Here is a 9986-nt window from a genome sequence, read left to right on the forward strand (position 1 = left end):
GCCTTTACTCAGAAAACAAGACACCGGTAAGCTCTGGATGTGCAGGGATAGGATCTCTCCGTCGAACATCAAAAAGTGATCTGCTACTCATAGACTTCTTTTGTCGATATGCTCAGTTGACTTTTTGTTAATCCTGTGTATACTAGCAAACCAGTTAATCCAGATTAAACCGTCGTTATCATAGTCATGCAGAGTATGGCCTCTGTGTCAGTAGGAATGTTATGGTGAAAAGTGTAAACATTAATGAAGGTACAATAGCATCTTAACAAAGTAATATATATATATATATATATATATATATATATATATATATATATATATATATATATATATATATATATATATATATATATATATATATTTCATCATGCATAGGATTTTTTTTGTCTTTGTTTTGACACTGGAAAAACTTGCAGACAATTTGTCCTATAAATAAAAGTCATTCCACTGTTTAAGGTGTGCTTTCGTCAGTTTGCTCTAATTAGTGAACAAACACTCATTGAAGCCTTGGATAATCGGGGTGTGGAAGTGGGAGGTGTTCGGGGTAAAAGCGGGCCAAGACTGCCCCAGGCACATGAAAGTCACAAGCACAGTGCATGCAGGTAAAAGCTGCACATACTTTTGAAATGACTTGCTCCGTCTTTTCTCTCCTTATGTAAACGGGTAGGAAACTCGTCTGTGTGTGTTCATTGTAAACAGTGCAGTAAAAAAACCCTCTGAGGTGTCAGAGAGTGAACCGCGAGCTTTGAACGAGCAGAGGTAGCAAGACGTGATTATGTTTCTCTTCTCCCCCCACCAAAGAAATCAAACGAAAGATCAGAATCTTGGTTCGCTTTACCATTTTCCTTTAACACATAGTTGTTTCGCCCTATAAACTTAAACAAGCTAACACATCTGGAACAACACTACAGAAAAGACTCCTGTCAAACGATATTTTTGTCCCATAATATTTTCTTAAACCACAAATGAACAGCAACTGATTACAGATTTATTAGCTGTGTTTTTTTTTTTTTGTTTGTTTTTTAGCTCATGGCTCACTCACATATGAATCATCTGAATCAGATGTCTATCCTAACCTGAGCAATGTGTCATATGTAAACATTTCTTTGTGGAAATATACATAATGTTCATACAGCTGATTTCTTTTAAGGTGCTGCTGTGGCCTGGCATGCTTATAGAGCTCTATATGTTTCACACGGCATTTATGTAATGAATCTCAGTTCGTGAGCTTGGATGTTGGTTCTGATGCCATAACATATTGCTTTTGCTGACCTGTCCCGGTGCAATTCAAGCTTCACACCCTTCCGTGATAAATGTGTCGCCACAAAGCGTTTCTGACAGATCTGAAGGCCTTTTGACTCAGCTTTTTTTTTTTGATGACAGTTTGTTTGCCTTGTGTTACTTACGTTTCAAATTCATTGACATAATGCGGTTTGTGTCAGAGGCAAATCCGGTATCGGTAGAGAAACGGCTACTATGAAAATAAGGGAGTTGTGTGCTAAATTCGGAGCAAGGAAGTAACAGTGCCTGCGTGTTCAGGTATGATAAAATCAAAGGGGGAAACAAACAAACAAAAAAAAAATCTTCATTTGTAAAAGTGCAACAAGACATGAATGCAATCTGATTAGGTGTGAGCTCATGCTGCACGGTTAATCGCTGGCGACGTGATTCTCGTTCACTAAGGTGTGCCAGTGCTCGATCCTCTTGTCCTTGTTCTTCAGGCACTCATACCAGTGCTTCAGCCTCTCCCCTTTGGCGGTGATGCCCAGCTGACAGCCTCCTGTCAGAGAGGACAGGTTCATGTGAAAGGCAGGGTGAGGAATTCCAGCTCTCATCTCATTACAGCAGCAGTGATATATAGTGCAAAAGTAAAAAATATTCATACCCTAACCCCATCTTTTTTTTTCCTGTTTTTACATTTTCCTACATCACAACCTCAAACTTCCATGCATGTTATTGGGATTTTATGTGACAGACCAATACAAAGCACTGCATACCCGTTAAGTTCAAGGAAAACGACACATCGTTGTCAACATATTTTACAAAACGAACGTCTAAAAAATAAGGTGCATTTTGTTTGAAGATCCTTTTTTAAAAGCTGATCCTCTAAAATAAAATCCAGGTCAACCGACTGCCTTGATAAAATCCCCTAATTACCGAACAGAGTCAAACTGGTTGTGGTTTAACCATAGCACCCATCCAGCTGTTCTACGAAATCATCGGAGAACAAACAGCATCGTGAAGACCGTCGAACACAGCAGACAGGTCACGGAGAAAGTTGGTGAGAAATTTAAAGCGGGGTTACACAACAAAAACCAGAGCTGTGGCGCTGTGTTCGATTCATCATCCCAAAATGGAAGAGGGTTGCCATAACCGCTAACCTACCAAAACGAGAAATGAGAGCATGAATCCGAGATGTAGCAAAGAGGCTCATGTTAACGGAGGAGCTGCAGAGAGCCACAGCTCAGGTGGAATAATCTCTTGGCACAACAATACTTAGTCACTCTACCAGTTTGGCCTTTATAGCAAAGTGGCAAGAAGAAAGTCCTTCCCGAAAGAAAGCCGCAGGTAATCCAGTTGAAGTTTTGCCCCAAAGCATGTAGCAGACAAAACAAGCATGTGGAAGAAGGTCCTGTAGTCAGGTCAAACTAATAATTAGCGTTTGGTGGTGCGCACTATCCTGAGTACTATACCACTAGAGGTGGTGGCAGCATGAAGATGTGGCGATGCTTTTGTTCAGCAGACCTGGTTAAAGTTGATGGGTAGGTATATGGAGCCAAATGCAGGACATCTTTAAAGAAAACTTGTTAAAGGCTGCAAAAGACTGGGACTGGGGTGGATGTTCACCTTCCAGCAGCACAGGCCTAAACATAAAGCTAGGATCACAATGGTATGGTTTAAACACCTGGAGGCTGGTGGTTGTGGCAAGAAACAAAAAAAGGGAGAAAGTTGAGGAGGCATGAATACTCATGAGTACTTTAAGGTAGATCAGATATTCACCTATGTAATCGTTGGACTTCCCGATGTCATAATCCCACACAGAGATGTCTAACGTCTTCTTGGCCAGCTCACTGTGTTTGATGTCGAAGCTAAATTCCTGAAACGTGATGGAGACGTTAAGGCGGTTCAGCGTTTAATCGCGTCACAAAAAGAATACCGCTCAGATCATTTCATTTCCTTTCTTTCTCACCTCATTAAACTCTGGGTTTAAAGTCCTCTTCTTGATTTGTGTTTTGCACTTGCCCTTCTTCCCCATGTCAGGTTTCAGGCATCTGCAAATTGCACATGTGCACAATGTAATTTATGCCTTTACTGGAGCCACCTAATTACAGTGCAAAATGATGTTGTTTTTTCTCCTCCGCCGGCTCAACCTACATTTTGACATACGGGTCAGAGTAGCCATTAGCATCCATGGCGGCCAAGTGAACGCAGCGCACGACTCCCACGATGAGGCGATTCAGCTGGGTGCTGTACATGAGGGACATCAGGATGCGGCCGCGCTCCTCGGTCTCCGCGCCCTCCTTCCCCGGCTGAGGCGCAGCAGGAGGGGGGGGGGGGGGGGGGGGGAAGCACAGTTGAGCAGAACCGATCATTAACATCTGAATGAACTTCTGCAGGAATCTATCATGTTCAGACATGCTTTGAAACGATCATTGCCTCATCTTCATAGAGCGCGATGCCTCTAGCTCCTCCGGCCGTCGCAGTTCTCTTCGTCTGTGTTGGGGAACAAGATCAAAACGGGTCTCCATGAACGATCCAAGCGAGCAGAACAAAACCTTTGCTTAACGTTTATTTATTTATTTTAATTTTCTTCGAAACTGCCTTACTGACAGGCACAACCCTCTCCAGGCAGACGTTGAAGGTCTTCTTCTGATTCATCTTCAGCTTCTTCAGCGCTACCCGGGTTTCGCCGATAAACTCATTGTGCCCAAACTTGTCCTCGTCGCAGACGGAGAGCCTGTGAAAAAGGGAACGCCACGCAGATCAACGCAGGAGGTCACAGCGCGAGTTGTCTGCGAGGGTCGGTGTGACCTCCATGGCTCACCTGAGGGTTTTACGTTGCATGTCCTCGTCTGTCAGGCCGTGATAGGTGAGCGTTTCGTTCCACACGGGGTTGCGGGTGTTTCTCAGGGTCTTTGTACGCAGCTTGTTCGACTGATGGATGTCAGGTGGATTGTGGAGGGGGTGTGGGGTGGGGGGAAAAAAAATCCATACCGTCTTAGAACGATCGTTTAAATGACAAGTTTGGTTTTTGTTATATTCAACCAACACAAGGTGTCAGGCTTGAGCTATCACAGATGGTTGCCATGAAAGGAAAAAAGGTCTAAAGCCCTCCCTTGTTTAATATATTTCTTTATGGTGAGATATTAAAGTTCTACACGTTTTAAAAAATGCAGTATTCTGACATATTTTCTGTTAAAAATGCCATAATTTTCTACTCAAATTAGGACTATTTCTGTTAAATTTCAAAGTAAAAATGAGGCACATTTTTACACAGATTGTGCTTTGGATATGAGTCTCTTAAAAACACATGGATGGACGGATGGACGGATGGATGGATGGATGGATGGATGGATGGATGGATGGATGGATGGATGGATGGATGGATGCAAAGATGAATTGGATGGATGGATGGATGGATGGATGGATGGATGGATGGATGGATGGATGGATGGATGGATGGATGGATGCAAAGATGAATTGGATGGATGGATGGATGGATGGATGGATGGATGGATGGATGGATGGATGGATGGATGCAAAGATGAATTGGATGGATGGATGGATGGATGGATGGATGGATGGATGGATGGATGGATGGATGGATGGATGCAAAGATTAATTGGATGGATGGATGGATGGATGGATGGATGGATGGATGGATGGATGGATGGATGGATGGATGGATGGATTGAAAGATGAATTGGATGGATGGATGGATGGATGGATGGGTGGGTGGATGGATGGATGGATGGATGGATGCAAAGATGAATTGGATGGATGGATGGATGGATGGATGGATGGATGGATGGATGGATGGATGGATGGATGGATGGATGGATTTAAAGATGAATTGGATGGATGGATGGATGGATGGATGGATGGATGGATGGATGGTTGCAAAGATGAATTGGATGGATGGACAGATGGAAATAAATGGAGAGGATAGTTAAATCAAATTTTAGACTTTAGTTCTGGGAACACTGGCTATAAAAGCCCTGTGTTGTGGCTTTTACCTTACTGGCTCCGGGCAGCAGATGAAGCTTCACATACGGATCTGCAAGCCCATTAGAGTCCATGGGCTTAAGTCCCTAGAGAAACAACACATTTTGCTCATCAGATCACAAGGAGTAGAGAGCAATTTAGCTAAAGTGCCATTCAGGAGCTTTTCAGCATAAACCACTTGACTGAAATTGTCCCTTTGTGAGTGAAAACGAGGCTAACATTACCTTTGCTTTGAGGATGCTACAGTGGAGGCTGTTGCTTCCCTGATCGTAGAGGAGGCCAAACTCAAGAGAGCCCAGAGTTGCTGAAAGAGACCCAGACCAGTCATAGCGTTAAACTAGAGGGGAAAGGCAAGTCTGCGCACGGGTAATTAAAAGTGATAATATAGACATTCTCATGTAATTAAACAAGTTTCATCTTGAGAATTAAAAGGGAAAATAAGCCAAAAAAACAAAAACATGTCTCAACCTTCAGTTAATAAGTAATAATTATTCATAGGGTTAAATCAATCCCTTTAGGAACATACACTTTTATCTTATATATATATATATATATATATATATATATATATATATATATATATATATATATATATATATATGTGTGTATGTATGTATGTATGTATGTGTGTGTGTGTGTGTGTGTGTGTGTGTGTGTGTGTGTGTGTGTGTGTGTGTGTGTGTGTGTGTGTGTGTAAAAGATATGCAGATGCTGCCCACACAGATTTTATTCAGAGGAGTTTTATTCCTCGGCCGAGCCAGAAGATGGAGGAGGGAATCACCGTGTCATCTGGTAGCAGCGCTATAAGACTTATGTTGATTTTTGGTAAATATTGGTGTGCAGAAATGCTTTAATTCACAGTGCAGACACACTATATGGTGGGTACGGCAAATGTTTAGTTAGTTGCTGAAAAACACTTTTTATTAGAAGAATGCACAGAATGCACGGTACAATAATTTGGGTCTTCATTTAGTATATTGTGGACAAAAACACAAATTCTCTCTTGCATTAAATGATCCCATTATTAGGCCTGCTGCTACTATCATGACCCACAGATATAGTCTTTAAAGGTTATCCTTTCTAATCTTTGGGTAGGCAAAAATCAGAAAATGATATGCCACCCTAATTCAAATGGACAGAACATGGTTGGTGACTACAGGTTTACAGAAGAAGCCTTTTGAAATGCAATCAACAGCAAACTGCGCTGGCTACTATGCGTACGGGAAAGTAAGTCATTCAATTGTTGCTCAAAATGTATGTGGATAGATTGTGATGGTCAACTACCTTGGTGGCAATATAATGTATGTATTTTATGGGAAATATTAGAAACAGTGGCCTCTCTGGCCCTCACGTCAAGGCCACAACCTCATCAAACCTAATTTATATTAATTCGTAGTAATACTAATAGAATGTAATCCACCCTTCTTAAAAGAAAAGAAAGAAAACCCTGCACCATGTTCAGGCCTCTTCCTCATACACTACCAGTCAAAAGTTTGGACTCACCTCTCTCATTCTTTTCCTTATTTTTTTAATGTCTTTCATCATTGCAGATACATAGTAAAGACATCAAAACTATGACTCAAAAGTATATAGAATTATGTATATTTTTAGCTTTTTCTAAATCCTCTCACTGCTTTGGTCCCTCTTGGCCTTCTCCAGATGAACTTCATGAGGTTAGTCACCTGAAATGGTTTTCAAACTGTCTTGGAGGAGTTCCCAGAGGTAGTGATATAAATAAAGACAAACCATTGAATAAGGAGGTGAGTCCAGACTTTTGACTCGCAGTGTAGCTTTTAAAGTGAGAGCTTCATGAGAAACAGAACTCCTGGCTGGAAAGAATGTGCTCACGGCTCCAGATCGCCCATTTAGGAAGGTTGGTGAGATACCGAAGGAAGCTGAGTTCTTTTAGGAGGCAGCTGAATTGCAAAAATGTACTTGTCCTTCTGCCAACGAGACTCCTGGCATCATATTTACTGATGAGGTAAGAGGAAGCAAATGTGTTAACATTGGTTTATAAAGCTTCTAATCAAATTCTACAATTGGCATAATGTGACTCATAAAACCATTTGAAGCGGAAGAGAATTGGTGTGACCAGCTCAGCCTGATCAGCAAAAAAACACCGGTTTTGGATTTTGCGTGGGTTGTTTCTTTTGAACGCAATGTGGAAATTAAAATTGTTGCACTCACATTCAGTAGTAATCTATATGGGTTCAGGAATTCCTGATGATGTTTCCACCTCAGCAGTGCTGAAACTCGTGCTGGAGGTGCAGAAATCTCCCACATTCATAGCTAAATATTAGACATTTTAGGATGGCCAAAAAGCCATTTTAGTAGGTTGATGTTTGCCTTCACACTAGAATTAGGTTTTCCAAATGTGCTTTTATTCAACAGTGATCAAACTGTTTAAAGCATATTTATGGCCTATATTACATTTTAGTAAAAAAATGATAAAAAATCCTCCATGTTCTTTACAGTAGTGATTATGCCGTTTTCTTTTGGACACATAGCGACCCAGCCGGTATTGCTGGAACCAAGCGAGTTACTCACTGAAGATTCAGGGAAGGAATCAAACATGCAAAGCACCATCAGCTCATAATTTAGTAATCTATTTGTCAAAATACTATTAAAAAAGAAAACACACTGAGCAACACTAATTAACATATACATTATATTATAGGTAATACCAGCCTAAGTTATCTTTTGTTACTGAAAATCATGAATTTTACATTTATTAGGCTTATTAACATGGACATGCATTTACGAGGGCTGCAGAAAGCAGTCATAACCCCAGGACCTAACTATTCAAACCATCCCATCTCCTCAGTGATTAGGTCCATAAAAGTATTGCTATTTCTGCCATGTCCCCTCGTTACTCCAGGGAAGGGATCCAACTCCGGGGAATTTATAACCTGATAGGCCTGCTGAATCCAAAATTATTTGCACTGCTCTAAAGACCTGGACCTAAATAAAAATAAATTTAAACACAACCCCCCCTGAGACAGAACAGAGTCTTTTCATGGCCTCAGGCTAAACCCATAGATGGCTTAGCACCATTTTCTTTCATTAAAATAGACTTTATGGAAAATTATGAATAATTTAAGAATCGCTGGTGATTTAGCTGTGTTATTATTTTCCTTGGCCTAAATTCTCTGATTCTGTGACTGTATCTTATGTTATAATTTGCTTATTTATTTATTTTTTACTAGGAGGAAAAATAGATGTATTATTAAAAGACAGAAGTTCACAGTAAAGATCACGGAGGTGAATTCAGATTAAGGACATCAGCATCCGATACCTTTTTGCTCAGAGGACAGATGTTAGAACAAATATATATATATATATCTTTTATTCACCTGTAGCATAGCTCAAATGTCATCTGTGCAGAAAATGAAACTAAACTAGACACATCTGCCACCTTGCCGTATGAAACGAGGAGCAGATGGTGCACTCACTGGCTTCATCGGAGTCATAGTCATTGGCGTCCTCCTCCTCATCAGCCGGGGGAGGCTGCTGTCGGGGCGGGGGAGCGCTGTAGGCAGCGGCCTGCCTCCTGTCCTCTCTTACAGTGGGAGGAGCTCTCTGCTCTGAAGCATAAGCCCCGGCATCTCCTGCCACAGGACCTACAAGTAAATTAAATGAAATGACTCCACAGCTGAAGCAGGTTAGTGCTTGGCACTTTCAACAGTACCTTGCAAAATATGTATATATATAAAAATAAAAACATATATTTTGTCAGGTTATGACCCCAAACATCAGAACTGACATAAATTTAGCTCCAATCTTCTCATCAGCTCCTACCAGCTTTCCACTCCCTGCTGTAGAAAAAAAATCCATGCGGCATGATTCTGCCACTGCCAGGCTTTACCCTGGAGATGGTGGGTAGTTTGTCCATGGCCCAAAATGCTTTTTGGGCCAAGTTTAATTTTGATCTTGTGTGTCCAGAATATTTTCTTCTATGTGTTTGCTGTGTCCTCTAATCCATTGTAACCATTGTAATCCATTGTTAATGGTCTCTGTGCATGTCCTGCCAGCTTAGGTAGATGACCTTGTCCTGGTAGCTTGTGCCATGTCTGTCTATCTATCTGACCATCTATGTATCTAACACATAAAATCCAATATAAAACATCAACATTTGTGGTTATGTGCAAATGTCGAAAAAAAAAGAAAAGGTTTAACTGGTATGATACTTTTGCAAGACACTTTATAGAGAACTGCGCTGTTTCTCACCCTGCTGGGACATGGCGGCCGAAGCTGCAGGTTGTGCCCTGGAGCTGTGCACAGGCACCATCTTCTTCATCCCCACTGGACTGCCCTGAGCTGCCGCTTCAGGGCCAGCCCCTCCTGCGGCCATACGGTTAGCTGGTTTAGGGGCCACGGGTGGGTAACCACCACGGCCCTGTGTCTGTGCACCTAAAGGAGCATGAAATGTGAAACAGAGACTCCCAAAATGCTCAATCACCCCACCTCATGCTGCAGGGTTTTTTTGTTGCAAAGGGGTTGACGTACACACGCTGCGGCAATCGGGGGCGTGCAGCCTGCAAGAGCCAGCCTGATTTTTTAAGGGTAGATCACACTACCCAGGTAACTCCTACTGAGACTGAAATTAAGCCGTTTAACCCGTCAGGTCAGCACCACATGGAGGCTCGTTCCATATCCCAGCATGTAACTCCTGACTGGCTAATTGAAGGACCTCCTCCCCGTCGGCAGCAACAGCGGGTGGCATAACCACCTTTGGGAATCAGAAACAAGGCTGGACTTTG

The 9986-nt window shown here is 41.9% G+C and overlaps 1 protein-coding gene across 1 annotated transcript; it reads right to left on the minus strand.

Annotated features, from left to right (window-relative positions):
* Positions 1 to 1364: 1364 nt before the first annotated feature.
* LOC118564983 (rabphilin-3A-like) lies at positions 1365 to 9634 on the minus strand. The gene is made up of 11 exons (XM_036144493.1): positions 9454 to 9634; positions 8679 to 8846; positions 5451 to 5530; positions 5238 to 5312; positions 4046 to 4155; positions 3832 to 3958; positions 3658 to 3714; positions 3376 to 3530; positions 3191 to 3272; positions 3001 to 3097; positions 1365 to 1780 (listed from the first exon to the last, which is right to left on the minus strand). The coding sequence occupies exons 1-11, from the start codon at positions 9575 to 9577 to the stop codon at positions 1650 to 1652; spliced, it is 1206 nt and encodes a 401-aa protein (XP_036000386.1). The 5' UTR covers positions 9578 to 9634; the 3' UTR covers positions 1365 to 1649.
* Positions 9635 to 9986: the final 352 nt, after the last annotated feature.

Source organism: Fundulus heteroclitus, chromosome 12 (assembly GCF_011125445.2).
Source record: "Fundulus heteroclitus isolate FHET01 chromosome 12, MU-UCD_Fhet_4.1, whole genome shotgun sequence".
Taxonomy (NCBI): Eukaryota; Metazoa; Chordata; class Actinopteri; order Cyprinodontiformes; family Fundulidae; genus Fundulus; species Fundulus heteroclitus.